General features: G+C 55.9%; 1 protein-coding gene across 1 annotated transcript; it reads right to left on the bottom strand.

Annotated features, from left to right (window-relative positions):
* Window positions 1-1,850: 1,850 nt before the first annotated feature.
* NIBAN3 (niban apoptosis regulator 3) lies at window positions 1,851-21,403 on the bottom strand. The gene is made up of 15 exons (XM_049640218.1): window positions 17,407-21,403; window positions 15,774-15,904; window positions 13,073-13,198; window positions 12,384-12,498; window positions 10,569-10,736; window positions 9,882-9,997; window positions 9,703-9,807; window positions 9,343-9,505; window positions 8,559-8,749; window positions 7,524-7,682; window positions 6,451-6,567; window positions 6,247-6,354; window positions 5,449-5,560; window positions 3,961-4,044; window positions 1,851-2,473 (listed from the first exon to the last, which is right to left on the bottom strand). The coding sequence occupies exons 1-15, from the start codon at window positions 17,459-17,461 to the stop codon at window positions 2,328-2,330; spliced, it is 1,896 nt and encodes a 631-aa protein (XP_049496175.1). The 5' UTR covers window positions 17,462-21,403; the 3' UTR covers window positions 1,851-2,327.
* Window positions 21,404-21,451: the final 48 nt, after the last annotated feature.

The raw sequence follows: 21,451 nt of genomic DNA, 5'->3' as shown, positions 1-21,451 counted from the left end.
GCGCCTTAAAGGGGAGGAGCGCCTGGAGTGAATCAGCCGTCTGGGCCCGTTTCCCAGGCCCCGCCCTCAGGACGGCCTTAAAGGCACAGAGAGCCCGGAGCCTTCCAATCTGACGTGACTCTCGTGCCTTCAAGGTGCCGGAGCTCAGGACAAGCCCTGCCTCCCGACACCGGCCCCCGCCTGATGTGCCTCCAGGCGGAACTGGCTAGTTAGGACCAGGTTTCACGGGGACGTCGTCTAGGGCTGTTGGGTGTGAAGCGCGCGTGGCCCCTGGCGTCCTGCAGACCTGGCTTCAAATTCAGCCCCCACCGTGGGCTCCCAGTGTGAGCCTCAGTTTGTCCATCTGTGCTATAGGGTCTTCCCGACGCCTCAAGGCTGGCGGCTGCTGGAGCCAGATACTTGAAAATGCTGAGCACGCGATCTGGGGGCAGGGTGGGAGTTTCCAGAGAAATGCTATCAGGGAATTGTTTCCCAGGACCCTTATTAATGTACTTTACGATTGCTTGTTTCTGGGCCATTCTTAAAAACTAAGTTTTAAGAAGGATGCTGAGGTGTACATTTATTAGTATGGTGGTCGGAAGGAGGAGATTCAATATTGTTAAGTGAAATTCAGGGCACTGTAGTGTGTCCTTGTGCTCAGGGGACAGTGGGGCTTGAATTTAAGTAAGACAGGGCGGTGGGCTTGACCCAAAAAGCCTCACGTCTCCCGGCACGGCTAACCGAGTCACGTGATATTTGTCCTTCCTCCTCCCGATGCCCTTCTCCTTGTCCATCCCCTTCTTCCAAATTCATTTCTCTCCTTTCTTCTGTTCTCCAGTTTTTTCTACAATAATCATTTGTGCAAGTTCAGTTTTTAGCTGAATGTTTTGGAAGTGCAACCTAAAATTTACTGGTTACATGATTGACCAAGGGAGTGAGGAAGGCAGTGGACGAAGGGGGTCTGGCCACACTGGTCACTGCTGAATCCGAGTAGGGGCACACTTGGGGCTCTGCTTTAGGGGTATGTTAGCGACTTTCTGTGATAAAATGGCAAAAACAATTCTGCACTCTATGAACCTGGCCAGAGCATTCATATTAAGTTAGAAAAACAGAGTGACAAGATGTATCCCATACCCTGCTAAACTGAGAAAAGACTAGAAGGTTTTCGGACCAAAGAGAAATAGCGATTTTCTCCAGGAGGACTGGATGGCACATTCTTGTTTCTCCAGTTTTGCAGGATTAACATCACATCCTGGGTTTAAAAACTACAACAACAGCTGTACAAGGCTGCGAAGCCCAAATGTTATCTCAGAAGTTGGAGCTGGAGGGTGAAGTCAGGAAAAGTGAAGAAACTCTCTTTGGGGAGGCTGAAAACGCCAGGGCGGAAAGAGGCGGAACCATCTCCACGGGGAGTCTGCATCTCCCCCTCTGAAAGCTGAACCCAGAAGGACCCTGGGGAAATCCCTCCGGAACCTGCTCCGGAAGCAGCTGTAAGGCTTGTGATACAATGAAGCTGTCAACTGCCAGGACACAGGTGGCTTCTCTGGCAGGCAGAGGGAAGTCAATCACTGCTTCGCTCTCAGCTGAGAAACTAGATACCAAGTTAAGATTCGGAGCAAATAAATCCGAAAGGTCTATAGCATGCTGCGAATTAAATAGATAGATAGATAGATAGATAGATAGATAAATAAATAAATAAATAATAACCTGTACCGTATAGCAAAGCATTAATATCTTCAATATACAAAGAGTTTTTAGGGATCAATAAGAAAAAGAGAAAATCTACTGAAGAGGAAAGTAGGCAAAGCCATGAACTGGCAATACACTTTAAAAAAAAAAAAAAGCACAAACGGAAAAATGGCAATAAGCCTATTTTTAGGTTCAATTCAATCATTAAAGAAATTCAAAATGAAACCATGAAATGTGTGCGTCCCTCCAACTGACTTTTTTTTTCTCTTATGGACATTCCTAGTGTTTGGAAAGGATACAGAGAACGTGCACAAATGCTGTTGGTGGGACGGTAAAGAAACCCAGCGTTTCTGGAGAGGAATGAGGTAGAGATATGAGGGTTATAAAAGCCTCAGAGGGGCGCCTGGGTGGCTCAGTCGGTTAAGCGTCAGACTTCTGCTCAGGTCGTGATCTCACAGTTCATGAGTTCGAGCCCCGTGTTGCGCTCTGGGCTGACAGCTTGGAGCCTGGAACCTGCCTCAGATTCTATGTCTCCCTCTCTCTCTGCCCCTCCCCTGCTCACACTCTGTCTCTGTCTCTCAAAAATGAATAAACATTAAAAAAAATTGTTTAATAATAAAAGAAAAATAAAAGCCTTGAAATGGTATGGATGCTTTGACTTATTTGTCTGATGGGAACGAAGAGAGATGCGGTCGAGACGCAGCTGTGGATGTTCCTGGAGGAGGCCGTGAGCAGAGCGGCTGGACCTCGGCACCAGAGCCTGGTTGCCTGGGACAAGTCCCTCTCTGAGCCTCAGTTTCCTCGTCTGTAAAATAGAAAGCGTCATAAGGAAGACAAAATACATCAAATGCCTGACACGTAATAAATGCTCAGTAAATGTCAGCCTAGCAAAAGAAACTGAGCAGAAATTATAAGCACCCAGAAGATAAATGGGCCAAGGAGAGGAGCAAAGTTTCACCAAAAAGAAGCTAAAAACAGCTCCTAAACACATGAAAAGATGCTCAATCTCCTCTCCAATTAGACATGCTCATTAAGATGACGACCAGACACCATTATTCGCTCAGAAGATCTGAGAAACCCCGAGTCAGTGGATAGCCTGTGCAGCCGATGGGGAAATGGGCCACCTGCATACAGGTGAGGGGCACCAGGTGGGACCACCTTGGTGGAGAATGGTCTGGACACTGCTGTTGAAGTAACAAACACAAATGCTCTAAACCGTGAGATTTCGTATTGGGGGATTTACCCTGCACTTGCTTGGAAAGTCTGTTCAAGGTCATTTCCTGAAGCAATAACAGCTCAAAAGACTAGAAGCAAAATAACCATCACTGGTTAGATTCTGGTTAAAAACATTAAGGGGCCCGTTCAACAAGACCTCAACCTCAATTGCACATCCCCAAATATTTTGACACCCAGGAGTCTTTCTAAGACTGTTGAATCTCCATTTACGCCAGCAAGTGTGAATATTCTTCAGTTTATCTGCGCTGACCAACTATGGGATGCTAGCCCAGATCAGTGGTGTATCTGTTAGCTGCTGCTGTGTAACAAATGACCCCCCCCCAAAAGTGAGCAGCCAAAAACAACACACATGATCTCAGAGTTTCTGTGGATGAAAAATGTGGGAACTGCTTAGTTGGGTGGGCTCATAAGGCTCTCGTAACAGTCATACTCAAGGGGGTTGAGCTGTTAGCTCTTCCAGAATCCCTGCCCCTACCCCGGGTGCTGAACATCCAGATTATAGCCGTCCTGCCTCCTGGCCTGCTTCTGGTTGGATCGGTTGTTTTCTGCCCCATTTCAGGGAAGTCTCCATGACACATTTCCATCTCACAGCTGGAGCTGAGGGCCCCGGCACCTCCCAGCAGTGTCAGCCTCAGTCCTACATGCATTTACTGCTCCAACAAAGCGCTCGCTGTAGGATCCTGCAGTAGGAGGTCAGGCTCCCCCGGTGCTGAGCATGGCTCCCTGTACCCCTCTCCCAGAGCAGCCCTGGCTTGTGGTGAGCCCAAGGCTCCCATCACCATGAGCTCCCCTTGCAGTGTTGGGAACCGAGAGCTGCTGGGAGAGGCTCCACAGAGGCCTGGCAATATGCGATAGGACACAAATTCATGTGCATGTCAGAGGGTACCTCTGGCTCAGACAAACACTGTGGCTCCCCACTGCCCTTGTTTACTGTGAGCTTGGCCAACCTGGCTGGGTCAGGAGATAAGGTATACGCCGTTCCATCCAGGAATCCACACTTAAGAACCATCCCCCCAACAATTCAGTGGATGGCCCAAGAGCTTGTGAGATCCTCACCTGCTCCTGTCGGGTCCCACGGGGCCTCCGAGCAGCCATCCAGAGTGCAGGACATGTCACTGACACCAAGGGCCTTTTTCAGTTCTAAAGCAAGAGATAAGCCTTTGGACCCATCTGGGGATTCCATGCGTTCTCTCAGACAGGCCACAAGAGGGCAAAGGATGGCAGGAAATGTCTCAACCAGGAACCCAAAACAAGTGGCTCAAATAACCCTCTCTTCATATCTGTGGCCATGGCAGACATTGCTAGTCGATCGCCACATCTTCACTGAGCCCCCTGCCAACCCTACCTGCCAACACCACACTCCAAGCAGACATTACAAGTCAATTAAGGATGAAACACCACCAAGGACCCCTCTAGGAATAGAGACTCTCTGAGGTTACCTGTTTCTGGATTTTTTTTTTTTTTTCCCAACTAGAGAATAGCCTTCTTCCCTTTAAAATGCCCCTTTTCTAAGGGAACTTAGTTCTTTTTGTCACCCTTACTTCCTGGCTCCTAGAACCCTACTGTCTTCGGGTCCCCCCCCCCCCCCCCCCCCCAACTGCCCCTTCTGTGTCCCTACTTTCTGTTTGCTCCTTCAGATACAGGCGCTCCAGGACTCCACTCTTCCCTGTAAACACCATTCCCAGTGTCGTGGCCCCTCTTGTGCCCTCAGTGACGCCCAACAACCTCAGGCTCCCACCTCAGCTTCACGCCTGGGCTCTATCCCCTTGTTTGCTGCACCTTCAGTCCATCCTTTGCCTCTAGGACTGTGCCCTCAACCTCCTCCCCTGGCTTCCGGTGTGGCCGGTGTTGCCCTCTGCTCACACACCCTCCATGGCTCCCCATTGCCTGCCCAATAAAGCCTAACCTCCTCTGCCTGTTATTCAAGGCCCTGCACACCTGCCCCAGCAGCCTCCTGCCTCCTCTCCTTCCGTTCCCCTTCATATCCTCTGTATCAGCCACACGGATGCCATGACATCCCCTGAAAGTCACGTGGCTCATCCGAGCACACATCTCTTCAGCCACAGGCAGTGGGTCACGAGCAAACTGAAGAAGCAAGAAGGAGAAGAGATGGTTCTGGAACCACTTCCCAGCCCAGAAGATCCAAGGACTCTCGGGGCTTCAATGCCAGCCCAGAAAAAAACAAAAAACAAAACAAAACAAAAAAAACAAACAGACAAAAAAAGAAAACAGGGAGTGGTTGCTGAATGAATAAAGGTCAATGTGTCTTGTATCCCCAGTTTCTGAATTTTGCCTCCTTCCCTTCAGCCTGAGAACTCCTACACACCCCTTACAGCCTTGCCCCAATGCCCCCTCCTTTAGGGAACCTCCATCGCTGCCCTAGTCCCCATCTCGCTCACCCTAGTCCCCATCTGTCCCAGTCCTAACATTCAGTCAAAGGTTAGTGTTCACAGGAAGTAAGAGGTGATGGGGAACCCGGTGGAGCTTGGTATATACAGCCAGGGGGCACCAGGCTTCCTTGAGCCATAGAGGAATGGGGCTCACCTCCATCAATCCTCTGCAGCAGGACCCCCCGGACAATGTCTTCATAGATACCCTCGATGGTCAGGGCCGGGCTACCCACGGCGAGGACCTCCCCTTCGAACTCAGGCAGCTCCTAGAACAGAGGTGGGTGAGGGGTTGGGCTGGAGGAGAGGGCTGCGATCTTGACCCTGATCAGCTGGGGGACCTTGGGACTAAGTTTCCTCATCTTTAAAATGAACTCCTGGATCCATATGCCCTCAGGTTGTTGCGGGCATTGATGAACCACAGCACGGCACATCTCGATGGGAATTGTGCGGGGATCTCTGTCGGCCAACCCCCCTCCCCAGCTTCTTCTTCTAGAGGATCCTGTGAGCGCCTGAAGCAGACCCCTGCCTGGTGTCCCCGTGTGACCGGGCCCCTGTGACCTTCTCTCTCATTGCCTTCCAACCCCCTCACTCACTGAGCACCAGCCACGCTTGCCTCCAACGCACCAGGCATAGTCCTACCTCAGGGTCTTTGCACATGCTGTGTCTTCCCCAGGCCATGGCTCATGCCATCAGTTCACTGCTTCTCAGGTGTCATTTTCCGGAAGAGCCTCCCTGGCCACCTGGCAACCCCTCCCCCCCCCCACACACACACACATTCCCTCTCTGCCTCCTCCCTTCTCTGAGATACAATGCATGGCCCCCCCATCCAACCCAACCACAGGGCTCAGGGAACAATAGTCTCTGAGAGAGAGAGCATTCTGCCCACTTTTATAGAAAGACACAGGCACATGGCTGTCCTCTGGGCCCTGCGTGTATGTGCCCCATTTCTCACCGCTTTGCAGCTACTCTTCAGCTGGCTCAACACAAAGGGCAAGAAGATACAGAGCAACCATCCACGGATGAACCTCCTCCGTGCTGAGCTGCTGTCCGACTGGAACTTCTGCGGGGGCGGGGGACAAGCAGCAGCGGCCAGTCCAGTGGCCCTCTGAGCGCCCGGGCCCACTGCCATCTGCCATGCCCTCCCGGTGGACCTCACCTTCAGCACACGCCCCCTGACTTTCTCCAACTGCTGGGCAGCCTGGGTGCAGTCCAGGGCTGCGGTCAGACACTGGTCCGCCAGCTGTAGGAAGGTGGCCACGGCGTCAGCCATAAGCTGCGGGAAGAGTAACCTGCTAGAGCCCCGAGAATCACGCTCCGGCCGACGGAGCCCTGTGCCTGCCTGGCTGACCCTTCTCAGCACGCAGACTGACCCGACCAGTCACTTTTCCCCAGCCTCCTTCTTGTTTCAGGAAACAGCATCCCCTTCCTCTCGGGACTGGGGCATCATCCAATCAGTGGGGATCTGTGTGTAATCTAGCAGAAAGTGCCCTCCGCTCTGGAGGATGGTGCCTGGGTGCTCGGCCTGGGGAGCGGAGAGCCGGTCAGAGTTCAGCCTCGTTGCCTGAGCGCTCTTGTGCAGCGTACAACTTGAAAAACTGTACCAGGCAGCACTCGGTCTTCTCCATCCCCGTCTCCTTCACTCACCATGTCAATTTAGCAGGTCCCCTTCCCTTGGCCTTCAAACACACGCCACTTCTCTCCACCAACAGTGCCCATTCTGCTTCAGGCCTCCTTCCTGCGTCCTCTATTCCTGCCCCCAACAGCCTCTCTTCCCCACAGCAGGTAGGGCTTCCTAAATTTGGAATCTGGTCACGCCCCTCCCCTGCTCACACACCTGCTGTGGCTCCCCATGGCCCTCAGGACAGAGCCTGGCCCCTTCACCCCATACTCAAGTCCCTGACCCACCTGCCCCTCCACCTTGCTGGCAAATCTCCCGCCTTACTGCCCTCACTTGAAGCCTACAGCCCAGTGTCTCTAAATGGCTTCCAAATGCAGACGAACTCCCTCACCTCCCAGTGCTGTTCCCTCTACCCAGGACGTATTCCACCCCCCATTCCTCCCACCGCTGCTTCAGTTTGAAAGTCCTCTCCTCCTGGGGGGTCCTCCTAACCCTGGAGATGAATCAAGGGTCTCTTCAGAGCTCCCAAAGCACAACGGCCCTGTCCACCACGTGTGGTCACAGCCTGCTTATGGGCTGATGTCCGCACGATACCCCCCACTCGCCCTCACCTGCTGTGCGAGATCCTGGGCCCCAAATACCAGGCTTCGTGTGCCAAAGAAGCCAAATGGCGCCACCAGCTGCCCCAGGCGCTTCTGGCTTCGCTCAGCCTCACGGTAGCAGGCGTGCATCAGCTCTGAGTCCCATGGCATCTCCCCAAATGAGTAAACCTGTGCCCCGATGGCAGTCAGGTGAGAAAAACACCATCAGTCGATGGAAAAGCCGGGCCAAGGACCTCACAGCCAATTCGTAGCAAGAGAAATGCAAACGGAAACACATCCCACCTCAGCCATTACCCCCAAAATGCATAATAAAGACAACAGGTATGGTGTAGGACATAAAATGGTAAAACCTGAAAGAAATGGATAACACGCCGTGCTGGCACGACTGAGGGGCAACAGGCACACCAGCCCTTGTCACACCCGCACCCATCACCTGATCCCCTCTCTGTCCTTGGCTCTGGGGCCACAGAAATGGAGTAACCCGATATGGTCTCTGCCCTCAAGGAGCTCACAGAAAAGCTGGGGAAGATAAACTATCGACAATCAACTACAGAGGTATATAAGAGGAAGGAAGCACAGGTGGCTGTGGATGCAGAGAGGGAGCAGGGAAAGTTCCTAGAGGAAGTGATTCTGAAACGGAGGCTTAATGAGTTGAAGTTCTCCTGGCACTTAGTAGGTGTTCATTTAATATCAGAAGAACAGTGGCGACCTGCATGCAGCAGAAGTCACTGGCTTAGGGGAAGGGGGATGGGCTCTGGCAAACAGAGGAACGGGAAGAGGAGGTATTTGAGGGTAGGTGATTCCAGACCCATGTTGCTAAAATGCTTCTCTTGTCATTTTGCTCCTCCCCCGACCGTGTTTTAAACTGTACCCCTCAACGACCAGAGCATGGTGGTCTACAATAAGAAAAAAGCACCCTGGGGCAGAGTTCGGAAACGGTTTTCAAAGGAGGCTTTCAAACAGAAAGTGAGAGGGTTCACGCAACTCTTCTGTGAGGTTAACACGCCGCACGTCCGTCGAATGAACCCCACCCCGGGAGCTCACCTCCTTGCGCAAGCGGGTGCTAGAGGGGCTCCCACGCAGGTGGCGAGACAGGCGGTCCATGCCCTGGGCTAGGAGGGTCTGCACTGTTGAGAGCACGGCTTCCACGGTGCTCAGCAGCTTTTGCGTGACCCGGGACAGCTGTGTGTCCACCCTCCCGCGCAGGCAGGTCTCCAGGGGGCCCTCGACCTCCCCTGGAATGGGAAGACACTAGCCCGGGTCTCCTCCGCAAGGTGCTCCGCAAAGGGGGCGCAGGCGGCCCGGGGCTCAGCACGAGGAGGACAGGGGCTCAGACTCTGAGCACCCTGTTCGACCATTTTACAGGTGAGAAAACTGAGGCTTTGCGTGCGGCAGCAATGAGCTCAAAGCCGTACGCCCGAGAGGCCAGAGTCTGGATTCCAACCCGGTTGTCTTTGTCACTGAGCAGAGTGGGAGCCTCCGTCGTCTGACCGGGACAACCCGGGTCAGGTCTGCCACTACCTGTGCCTCCACCCCTCTCCCGACTGGATGTCATTAGCCCCATCCCTAGCCCGCCGCCTTTCCACGGCCGCGACCTCGCTCTTGACCCCGCCCTTGTCTGGCATCCTCCAGCCTTGGCCCAAGGCCACGCCCATACTCCAACTTATACCCCGCCCCTCATGCCCCGCCCTTTCTTTGTCCTGCCCTGTCCCGCTGGGTCTTCGGTCCGGATTCTCGGCCCCACCCCTTACGCCCACCCAGTTCCCCGCCTACCAGTCAGGCCCCTGGCCCCGCCCCTCCCGGCCCAGGCCCCGCCCCCAGGTCTCACCCCGCAGCCTCCGCGCCACGCGCGCCCGCAGCTGCAGAATCTGGTCCACGTCCGGGCGGATGGTCTTCTCCAGGGCCGCCAGCAGTTCGTCCTTTTCCGGCTGGAAGGCGCGGAGCCCGGCGGAGGCCCCGGCCAGGACGGCAGCGTGGACTGCGTCTAGGAGCTGCCCGGACCGGCCAAGGGGACCCCACCCGGGCCAGAGGCGCGACAGCGAGCCGAGATGGGGCGGGATGGGGGAAGAGAGAGACAGAGACGGAGAGCCAGAGAGACGCGCAGAGAGTTTAGGGGACAGTCGCCGGGAGGGGGAAGGCGGGCCCCAGGGTCCGGCCCCTATCCCCCTGTGCGGCCACCCGCGTGTACCTCGGTCCAGGCCCAGGCACGGTTGCGGCTGGCCCCCCTCAGGCCGGGCAGGGTCTGGGCTCGCAGCGCCGGCAGCAGCTCCCGCATCAGCACCCCGGTCAGCACCTGCGGGAGAGGGGGCCGTAGGCGCCCGCGGCGGGCCTAGAGGGGTCCCAGGGGCGGCCTTGCACCGCACTGACCTCGGCATCCGAGCCCAGGGTCACGTCGTCCTCGCCGAAGTGGCCTCGGCGCTGCCGATAGAGTCTTAAGGCGTCCAGGAAGGCACGGGCTGCGGGGGCCTGACTGCGCTGCAAGACTGAGGGGGCAGTTCCTGAGTGCCAGCCCACTTCTCCCCTGCTCTCACCTCTGCCTGGCTCCCTCTCACCCGGGCAGGAAGCCCTCCACCTCCTCACCAGGTCCCCAGACACCTAAATCTCACCCGTCTCCAGACGCTTGCACAAGCAGGGCCCTCTGCAGGGAACATGGTGCCCCAGGACCATCACCGGCCCATAAGGCACCTTGATACTCCGATTTAGGAAAAAGCATCCCCTGTGGGCAGTCACAGGCCAGGCTGCACGGCCCCTCCTGATAGGCACATCTGGGCGCTCAACAGCCTGCTCAACATGCATGTTGGTCCTGTTCCCCTTCTTCCCCTGGCTGGCCCCAGCTTCGACACACCCTCCTCTGAGCAGCCCTCCCTGATCTCCCAGGCTAAGCTCCCACAGGGCCCTGTCCCCATCACAGCCTGTTGTCACGTCTGTCTCCCCCCTCAAGCCATTTCGTAAACAAACTGGAAACTTGGGAGAGGACCCCACAGCCAGCAGGGGCAGAGCTATCTCGCCTCGGACCCCAGGACACGCAGCTGCCTGGCCTTTCCCGGGACCCACCTGTCCCACGGAGCCGGATGCCACCCTGGAGGGCCAGCCTCCAAGCCCGCCGCGCTTCCCCCGTGGCCGCGGAGAAACAGAGGTGCCGGCGGAAGGGGTGCTGCAGGAACAGGGGGAAGTTCACGGGCATTTCCAGGAGGGGTTCGGGCTCTTCCTGGGTATGCTCTCCTGGAAGCAGACGGAGGAGGCTGTGTCATCCTTCACTCACTCACTCTACAATCAGTCGTTCATTCGCTGGAAGAAAACACCCATGAAAGCGCCCCCACCCCCACCCCCCGCCGCCCGCTCGGGCAGTTGCCAACACTATCCTTATTCTGGCTCGGTCCCAGGGGGAGGTGCGCCCAGGGGAGACATCAGCGAGCCATCCCAGCGTCGTTTCTGAGCCTCAGCATCCTCCTCAACACGGAGGCCTGGACAGCCACCACCAGTCTGTCTGAGTTGGCACGTCGTCATCTGAGCCCTGCTTGCCCTGGGAGTCAGCCAGGGCCAGATTCAAACCCGGCCGAGTCACTTGCTAGCTCTGTGTGTAGGGCACGCTTTTCCTACCTGGACCTCGGTTTCCCTGCCTATAAAATGGGCCTAAAAGTGATATCGATGACCCGTTGGGAGAACTGTGGGGGAGCCAGGGTGAGTGAATTTGGGGGGAGGGGGTTAATTTATTGCAGGGGGAGGGCCCTAAATCCTCACTTTTTTCTTCTGATTTCCAGAACCGCAGCAAGATGCTGTAATCCAGAAGGTGGAAATCCCTGGGCATCGCGGCCCTTCAACGGCAGCCTCCGGAGGCAATAACAGCCTTTAACGCTTTGTTGGGGGGCATTACCCCAGATTTTAAAATCCGCACAAAGCGCATGATGTGCATCTGAGTGAGGAGATGAACTTTTCCGGTCTATAACTGGCCTTTTTGTTCCTGCATACGTCTGGGGCACCTTCAGCGGCTACCCAGCTTTCCTTTCTCAGGGCTGGGCCATAATTGATTTCATCAACCCCTGAGGGCCGGGTATTCGGATAGATTTTCTTCTTTCCGCTAGCCCCAACATTTCTGCAAACTGTCCTTATTGCTACCTCTTTGCATCGTTTGGTGGCAGGATAGCGCCACAGGGAAGCAGAAATGCGATTCTGGCTCTGTCCCTTACTGTGTGACAGTCCTCAGCCTCAGTGGCCTCATCTGTGCAATGGGGTAGTTAGCGATGGGGCCGGCTTCTGGGCAGGCTCAGTGAGATCACACGAGCCCCGCGCTGAGCACTCGTCATACATATGCCAGTCCAATAATGCGGTTCCTTTCCCTATTCGTGCACGGTATTGTGGTCATGAAAGAGAGAGGGGGGTAGAGAGAGGAAGTAGAAGGAGGAGGGAAGGGAGGGAGGGTGGGAAACCCTCCGGGGAATGCTAGGCTGAACAGTACCCCCTGCAGCAAATCTGTGTGATAGTCCCGCCCACCCGTGACTATCTCCCCACATGCTTGCTAGTATCGGGTTTTATTGTTTTTACCCTCGCTACTTTGATTCCGGTCCAGTGTCCCAACTCTCCTTCTCACTCTAGTAAGAGTGGATATTTCTCTTGCTAGAGCTGGGGTACTCACCCAAAGGGCAATGCTGCCCCCGGGGGACACTTGATAGTGTCTGGAGATATTTTTGATGGTCACACCTCGCGGGGGGTGGGGGGTGTCCTACGGGCATCGAGTGGGTGGAGGCCACGGATGCTGTTTAACATCCCGCAATGTATGGGGTGCCCCGCCCCTTGCAAAGAATGATTTGGCCCCAACTGTCAACAGTTCTGACGTTAAGAAACGTGCTCTTGAGATCTCGGGAACCTTACCTGAGGGGACTGGGCAGAGAGCATCCAACAGGCAGAGATAGTCACGCTGGGAAGTCAGGACAGTATACCCTGTCAAGGCCACGGAGCTGAGGGGATGGCCCCCATTCTCATATTCCTATGAAAGGCATCCAGAGAACCAACTTGGGACAGGTCTAAACCACGGCTTCCGTGTCCCAACTGTGGGATCAGGGGAAGGCTTGGGGTTAGCTAGGGAAGTCCCCCACCCCTCCTCCCTCCCTCCCTCCCCTGTAGTCGAGCACCCAGTACCCACTGGGTGCTAGGCCAGTCCTAAATATTATACGAAGGTTATCTCCTTGAATCCTCACGGCCCCATATGACGTGGACCAGCACCAACCCATTTCACAGAGGTGGAAACTGAGTCCCAGGAGCACAAATGACCTGCCCGAGCTCCCCAGCCAGGCATGATGTGCGAAGGCCTCTCGGTTTCAACCTCAGCTCTGCTGATGACCATGAGGAAGTCGCGACTCCTGGCCTGGACCTCGGTTTTCCTACCCAGCCCAGCGGGGGGGTGGTTGCCCACCCCAGGCCCATCTCATAGGGACCCTCAATTCATACTAGGTGACTGAAGACAGGAGAGAGGACCATGTTGGGAGCTGGACCCCAAAACCCATGCCGAGGAGCGTGGCCCGGCGAGGCCAGGAGGGAAGGGAGGAGAGCCGCTTCCTTACCTCCCTATGGCTGAACCACTCCAGGCGGCCATCCCCACGCAGGACACAGAAGATCGGCTGCCACCGAGGCGGGTGGCCCCACAGCTGGGTCAGAGGCCCTTGGTGCTCACGGACTCGGGGAAGCTTCTGCGGGAAGAGGGACCAGTGGGTGTCAGGGGCACAGACCGGTGTCCCCACGTCCAGACCGCCTGGAGAGCACCCCACTCCACACCCCCCATCCCAGGCTCTACCAAGTCCAGGGTGCCCGGGTGCTGCTGAGGTAGCCCTGTAACCTTTCTAAGCCTGCCCACGGCATGCACTTGTTTGGGAGAGCTCCAAATACACGTGGATTCAGTCCTCCCCACAGTCCTGGGGGCAGACACCTTGTCCCCACCTCCCCCTGAGCCTCAGATGACACCCCAGCCCTGGCCAACGTCTTTTTTTTTTTAATTTTTTTTAAGGTTTATTCATATTTGAGAGAAACAGAGTGCAAGTCTGGGAGGGGCAGAGAGAGACGGAGACACAGAATCCGAAGCAAGCTCCACGCACGCCCCGAGCTGTCGGCACAGAGCCCGCTGTGGGGCTCGAACTCACGAACCGCGGGATCATGATCTGAGCCGAAGTCGGCCACTTAACCGACTGAGCCACCCAGGCGCCCCAGCCCTGGCCGACATCTTGATTGCAGCCTGTGAGAGACCCTGAAAGAAGGAAACTCAGGAGGCTGTGTCTGGATTCCTGACCCACGGCAACTGTGATACGTGTGTGTTGTTTCCAGCCACTGGTTGTGGGATGTTTTGTTATGCAGCATTAGCTAACTGATACAAGTGGGATTGCTGGGTCGTGGAGCCGGTGGAGTTTACCTTCATGGGAGAAACAGCCAGTCCTCTGCCCACAGACCCCTCCCTTGGGCAGGATGGGGCATCCCTTTGTTTTATTACCTTTGTTACTCTTCTCACTACCTGGCCACCTGAACCGTGTGCCTTTTATTTCATCACCGGGTCCCAGAGCAAGTCCCGGTAACCCAGACGGTGCTCGATAAATATCCTGTGAATACGCTAACTGCATTTGTGATGTTTTCATTCTTTGATAGAAAGTCACGTGTTGGCTAAATGATTCTCCAAACCTTTTCTGAGGTCTGAGATTTTTCCTAGTGATATTGTTAAAACATGATTATAGAAATGATATATGATAAGTGTTTTATAAGATGTTCAAACTGAAGCCAGGGGAAAGCCCCCACACTGTCGAACCCCAACGTCAACTGTGCCCTGGCCCCCGTGGCTGGAACCTACAGGCGGTAAAGGGGCAGGTGGGGACCACACCTGCGGTCCCATGATGCCTTAGGCAGGACAAGGAGAGTCCCGGGTGAGAGAGGGCTCTGTGTCCACAGTGTCGGGGAGCCTCCACCCCAGGGCAGGCAGAGCTGAAAAAGGAGTCATCTGAGAGAGGTAGGAACAACTCAGAGCCCTGATCGGGGAAGTGTCAATAACCAGCATGGGCTCCAGGTTCAAATCCTGCCTTGCCTCTTGTTGTTGTTGTTGTTGTTTTTTAATGTTTATTTTTTGAGAGACAGAGCATGAGCATGAGCAGGGGAGGGGCAGAGAGAGAGGGAGACACAGAATCGGAAGCAGGCTCCAGGCTCTGAGCTGTCAGCAGAGCCCGATGCGGGGCTCGAACTCACAGACCGTGAGATCATGACCTGAGCTGAAGTCAGATGTTTAATCGACCGAGCCACCCAGGCGCCCCTCAAATCCTGCCTTGCCCCTCGCTGGCAGGGCGACCTCGGGTGCTTCAGTTTCCTCACTAGTCAGAGACTCATTTCCCAGGCTGGTGAGGACAGGGTGGGTGGTACAGGGCATGTGGAGTCATTTGTTGGCTTGGCAACATCTGGAGCTGGGGCCAGGCAGCTCTAGGCTCTTACGTCCTATCAAGAAACGTCCTGAGCTCCTACTGTGTGCGGGCACCACATGGACGCAAGGGATTTGGGGTGGGGGGTGGGGACAAAGCCTGGCCCCTGCCCTCCCAGGGCAGACAGATGGGGGAGGCAGACGTGTGACCCAAGGCTTCCCTGGATAAACAGCGGGACGGGGATCCCAGAGGAGGCACCCAGCCCAGGGAGGGGCTGTGCTGATCAAGGAAGGCTTCTTGGAAGAAGCGGTGGCCGAAGCACGAGGAGGAACAGGGAGGGTGCACCAGGCAGAGGGTGCCGCACGTGCAAAGGCTTGAGGGTCCAAGGGGCATGTTTCATGCCCAGTAGACAAGACGAGCCTTTCCCAACTTCAGAATTTGGCTGTGCCCTCCCCCTAGAATCCCCTTCTCATCCCGGGCTCCGCGTCCAGCAACTTCTCGTCCTGTACATCTCCGTTCAGAGGGGGCCTCCCTGCCCCCCGACTCCCCACCCCCGCCCCCAACACTGCCTCTCATCTTGTCTTCATGGCACCTAGCGGCAATGATGCTGCAACACGACACAGTAGTCTGTCATTCCTCTCCCCGTCACGCTGTGAGCCGGGGTGGGGGCGGGGAGGGGTGGCGCATGGCAGGACCCACCCCCACCGCCACTGTGTCCCCAGCGTCCGGCCTAGGACGTGGCATGCAGTAGGGGCCCAGCGCACGTTTGTTCAAAGGATGCATTTTAACAGTCTTCCCGGGTCTCGGCGCCAGCAGGGGCGAAGGCGTCAGGAGGGCCCCCAACCGAACCGGCGCCCCCTCCCTTTGTGGCACCCACTTTACTGCGCATCAGCTGGCATCCGGCGGGCTCCTGGGGCCCCAGCTCACGGGAGATCTGTCGCAGGACAGAGGCCGCCAGCTGCTCGCGGTAGCAGGGCAGGAAGTCCCTTAGCATGGTGTCCACCTGGCCTGCAGGGACAAGGGGACACTCAGGCGGTTGAATCAGACCTGCCTGGGGAGGGCCGAACAGGCGGGGAAGCCGCTTGTGAGCTCCTACCCTTGCCCCAAAGCTGCCCAGCGAGAGGTGCTCCAAATTCCATTCACCCTTAACCCTCCACAGACTGTTTCCATCCACGTGGGAACAGGGGGTGGGGGAGTTGGGTGACCCGGGCTTAATTTATAACAGACGTACAATAAATTTTAATCGTATAGAGCATCCGATCTGATGAGCTTTGACACCTTTCCAGCCCAAGAAACCATCGCCACAATCGAGGCGGTGAACGGAGCCATCCCACCCGAGTTCCCTCTTGCCCCTTCCGTGGGGAGGTTTTCAAAATCTTTTAAGAGCCTCACCCTAGCCCCAGGGAATTTTCCGGGGTGACTCGATCTAGGAAGCGACCACACAAGTGTTAAAGTCCGTCAAGCGGTTCCCCTAAGATGTGTGCACTTGGCTGTATGTAAAACATGAATCCATCCTGCTGCCTGGAATGTGGACCCAACGGCCAGAGCATCAGCAGGCATTATGCACCATGAGGTGGCCTTAGGCACAAAAGCCATGCATGGGAGAATGATGAAGCGAAGGAGTTCGGGTGTCTAACTTGTATCAGCCTGCCTGCCACTGTACCTCCCTATAGGAGAGAGAAATGAATCTTTATCTTGTTTAAGCCCCTACAGGAAAAGAAAAAGAAAAACACGGCATAGAGTAACTTACTGAATCCTTACAATGGTCCCATGAGATAGGGATTGTTGCTATCCCTGTTTTGCAGATAAGAGAATGAGACCTAGGAGATGAAGTCATTCACCCAAGGTCACACAGTAAGCGGCCGTGGTGTGAACTTGGATGGTCTGGGTGTTGGTAAGACTTGCCACATGCCCGTGCACATGCTGTTCCCCCTATCTGGGATGCTCTTCCCACATCTGCCCACCAACTCCGTCACATCCCTCCAGCCCCGGCTTGGCCCTCATCTCAGTGGGCAGTTGCCCACCCCTCCTTCTTCCCCTGATGTGGGGAGCGTGGGGGTTCTCCACCGTGCTCATCAATCAACTGCCATTCTTGCAATGATAACTTGGCTTTCCTTCCTGGTCTAGATCACGAGTCCAGGAGGGCGGAAGGATTCTCGACCCCACCGTGTCCCCCGCAGAAAACTCGTCCCAGGAGGTCTGGCTGGGCTTGGGACACCTCCCACCTGGCCCCCCGCCCTCACCCCGAACCCACGCCCTGAATAGGCCTATCAGATTTACCGAGTAAAACTACAGGACGCCAATGAAATTTGAATTTCAGAGAAATGAGGAGTCATTTTTTCGCATAAGTATGTACCCCAGGCAAAATGTGGGACATACTCATACAAAACAAGAATATTCGTTGCTTATCTGGAACGTAGGGCATCCTGCTACGGTCAGCCACCGTGTCGGACAAACTTGGCCCTGAACCCCACCTGGCCCCCGACCCACCTCACCCCGTGCCGGCTCACCTCTCAGGTGCTGTTGCTGCCGCTTGTCCAGGGGGCTCGAGGGCCGCCCACCCATCCTGCTGCAGTCACTGGGGGCTCCCTCGAGAGCAAAGCAGACACTCCCTTCCCTCCCACCACCCCCAGGTTTCTGGGTTCAGGGGCACCCCGGGAGCAGGGCAGCCCGTAAGAGGCCTGGATGCCGCTGAGACCAGCCGCCTGGGCTCAGAAGCCAGAACATAGCCCCTGCGTGAGTGTGTGCGTTTGTTGGGCTCAGTGGGGAATGCCCACCCCTGCCCTGCCCCACCCTGCACCTGCGTCCTCCTGGGACCAAGGCCTCCAGAGCTGCTGGTTTCTGCAGGGGCTGCTGGGGCAGCCCCGGGGGTGCTTTGGGGGTATGGAAGACAAGAGTCCCAGCTGGCTTTGGAGGAGGGACGCAGGGCAGACACCCGGTGGGACCAGTAGCTGTTGTTGGGGTGTGGGGCAGGGACGGGTGATGGGCAGGGACGGGGTGTCTAAATCCTGGTGCCCGCTCCCACTCTGCCAACCCCTTGCTGGGTGGTGCTGGGTTCTGAGAGGATCCGGCCCTGGCCCAGCCCCCAGCAGCCCCCAGCCTGACAGCCTCAATTCCTGGGGTCAGTGCTGGCGCAGGGGGAGAGGGTGGGGAGCTGTTGGTATGCCATGGACTGATGGGATATGTCCCTTGTGTTCCTGTCTTGTCAGCCTGTCCTCCATCAGTGCACATAGCACTGGACTGGGTTGGGTTAGTTGGGTCTCCCTACCCCTTAACCTGTCTCTCCAGTGCCTAGCAGACAGCAGCCCTCAGTTTAGTGAAGGGAGGGAGGGAGGGAGGGAAGAAGCAGAGTCGGCACTCCAGGCTGAAATATGATCAAATGGGAGTTTTGCAGGCTTTCAGATGAGGAGAGTGTTGAGTGCACGTGGCCAGAATGTGGATGTGATGGCTGGAGCAGGTGCAGTCCACCCTGGGCCATGAGGTGAAACCCACATACCGACAATGGCACAACTATGATGTAGGAACCGGGGATCCCCCCCCAAGAGTTCGTGACATTGCTCCACCGGCCCTGGGTGGCCTCCCTCCAGAAAAAGAGCTAACCCTCCATTTGTTTAAGCCACCAGGGACATCTGATTGTAACCCTCACCAATGCCCCCGGATCCGGATTCGTTTCTTCTGTCAACGAACATCACTCCTTGCCTGCCTGAGTGTCATCCTTGAACTATGTGCCAGGGATGCAGAAGTGGGTAAAGCAGACCGTGGTCCAGCCCCCACGGACCATCCGTTGGCACACCAACAAAACTGTCAGGTAATGAGAAGGGTGAGGAAGAAAACTGGAACAGGAAGAGGTAGAAAATACCAGGAGTGGAGAGGGATCGGGGACATGATTTGTGCCATGACCTAAAGCAAGTGACAGCCCGAGCCATGCAAAAAGCTGGAGGAAAAAGAATACTGGAGAGCAGGCACAGCACAAGCAAAGGCCCTGAGGTGGGAACGGGCTTGACAGGTTCCGATATAGCCCGAGGTGGGTGGGCTAGAGGAAGGCAAGTGAAGGGCAGACAAAACAGGTCTGGATCGCTGCGGCTACAGGGAGAGGAGCAGAGGGGAGAGGCCCCCCACATGGTGTCCCCATGCCCGTCTCCTCACTTCCCTTGGCTTCTTGGCACCCCCATCCTGCCTTCCGCCTGCGGCACTGGGGTCACGGCCACCTGCTGTTGCCCGAGCCCACGGCTGGGTTGCTTTCGCTGCTTTTCTTCATGTTTCCGCTCTGGCCCTGGCGCACTTCCTCACTCTCACATCTGAGTGACTGACCCAGACAAGATGTTGGAGGAAAGTTCAGTTTCTGTGGTTTTGGCTTCGGGGTTTCAATCCCCATGGCCCCGATCAGGTGCCTCTGCGGGACGCCCCCAGCCCCCAAACGTGGCAAAGCTCAAACACGGCTGAGAGGCACCCGTGCACCCACCAGCCTCCCCCACTGCAGCCCCTAACGCCACAAAGCCGACAGGTGACCCACGCGGGGTCACGCTCTGGGAAAATGCTACGGCGCAGGCACATCACAGACTGGGGTGTCTTGGCACATTCAAGGCTCTGAGAAGGTCCGCAGCCCAGGGGGACACAGCGGCTGCTGCTGGCCCCACGTGGGCCGGGAGAGCCCGGTCAAGTGTACAATGGGCTGAACCCTGTGCTCCAAAAGGATATGTCCACAGGCTACTATCAAAAAGCCAAAACAAGCGTTTGTGAGGATGCGAAGCAACTAGGACCCTTGCGCCCTGTTGGCAGGAATATAAAAGGGCACAGCCGCTACAGAAAACCCTACGGAGGCTCCTTGACATTCAAACACGGAATTACCATGTGAATCAATAATTACACTTCTAGGAATATCCCCAAAGAACTGAAAGCAGGTTCTGGAGGAGGCGTTTGCACACCCACGTTCACAGCAGCCCTCCCACAAGAAGGAGAGCGTGGAAGCAGCCCAAACGCCTCTCGGCAGACGAACGGGGAAAAAAACGTGACGCGTGCACGCAGTGGAAGAGGACGGGGCCCTAAAAAGGAAGGCAATTCTGCCCCAGGCTGCAACATGGAGGGACCGCGAGGACGTTATGCTGAGTGAGATAAGCCAGCCGCAAAAGGACAAATCTGTAGGACTCCACTCATAGGAGGTACCCAGAGTAGTCGGAGTCATAGGGACAGAAAGGAGAAGCGCGGGTGCCAGGGCCTGAGAAAGGGGAGCGTGGGGAGCTGTCTAACAGGGGTAGAGTTTCCCGTCTACAAGTGTTCTGGGGACGGAGGGCGGGGACGGCTGCACAGCAGTGTGGACGGACTTAAGGCCACTGCACGCGACACTTAAAAACGGTTAGGGTGAGGGGCGCCTGGGTGGCTCAGTCAGTTAAGCGTCCGACCCTTGATTTGTGGCTCAGGTCATGATCTCACGATTGAGCCCCAAGTCGCGCCGTGTGTGTGTTGACAGCGAGGACCCTGCCTGGGGTTCTCTTCCTCTCCGCCCCTCCCTGGCTCATGTGTGCGTTCTCTCTCTCTCAAAATAAATAAATAAATAATAACTTTAAAAAATGGTTAAGATGGTAAATTTTGTTATGTGGTTTTATTTTTAAATGTTTTTTTATTTTTGAGAGAGAGAGAGAGAACAAGCAGGGGAGGGACAGAGAGAGGGAGACACAGAGGGGCACCTGGGTGGCTCAGTCGGTTAAGTGTCGACTTCAGCTCAGGTCAGGCTCTGGCAGTTTATGGGTTCGAGCCCCGCATTGGGCTCTGTGCTGACTGCTCAGAGCCTGGAGCCTGCTTCGGATTCTGTGTCTCCCCCTCTCTCTGCCCCTTCCCTGCTCGTGCTTTGTCTGTCTCTCTCTCAAAAAAGGAAGGAAGGAAGGAAGGAAGGAAGGAAGGAAGGAAGGAAGGAGGGAAGGAAGGAGGGAAGGAAGGAAGGAAGACAGACACCGTATCCGAAGCAGGCTCCAGGCTCTGAGCTGTCAGCACAAAGCCCAACATGGGGCTCAAACTCACAAACTGTGAAACCCTGACCTGAGCTGAAGTCAGATGCTTAACCCACTGAGCCACCCAGGAGCCCCTGTTACTTGGTTTTTAACACACACACACAGGGTATGTCCATCCCTTAACCCCTAGAACCTCAGAATGTGACCTTATTTGCAGGTGTAATTCCTAAGGATCTTGAGAATTCATCCTGGATTTAGGGTTGTCCTATAGCCAATGACCTGTGTCCCAACGAGAACAGGAGAGGACACAGACACACAGGGAGGACACATGACAACAGAGACAGACATGGAGCGATGTGTCTAGAAGCCAAGGACGGCCAAGGAGTGCCAGCAGCCACCAAAACCCAGAAGAAAGGCATGGGACAGATTCTCCCTCAGAACCTCCAGAAGGATCCAACCCTACCGACACCCCAATTTCAGACTTCTGACCTCCTGCTCTGGGGGACCACACATTCTGTGGCACTTTGCTCCGGCAGCCCAGGGTGCCCATCCCTGCCCTCCACCCTCTGGGACGAGGGCTTTAGGTCACACGCACAGCCTGGGCATCCCT

The sequence above is a fragment of the Panthera uncia genome, chromosome A2 (assembly GCF_023721935.1).
Source record: "Panthera uncia isolate 11264 chromosome A2, Puncia_PCG_1.0, whole genome shotgun sequence".
Lineage (NCBI taxonomy): Eukaryota > Metazoa > Chordata > Mammalia > Carnivora > Felidae > Panthera > Panthera uncia.
Note: the sequence above shows the minus strand (reverse complement) of the source record. Positions and strands in the feature narration are given on the sequence as shown.

What these genes read in the sequence shown, in the direction of transcription:
- NIBAN3 (XM_049640218.1), bottom strand. Translation starts at nt 17,461, where the DNA reads ATGGGTGGGCGGCCCTCGAGCCCCCTGGACAAGCGGCAGCAACAGCAC. An exon ending in CATCCGGCTCCGTGGGACAG is followed by an intron (nt 9,998 to 10,568) that starts GTGGGTCCCGGG and finishes CTGCCCCCTCAG; the next exon opens with TCTTGCAGCGCAGTCAGGCC. An exon ending in CCCAGGATCTCGCACAGCAG is followed by an intron (nt 6,568 to 7,523) that starts GTGAGGGCGAGT and finishes CTCTTCCCGCAG; the next exon opens with CTTATGGCTGACGCCGTGGC.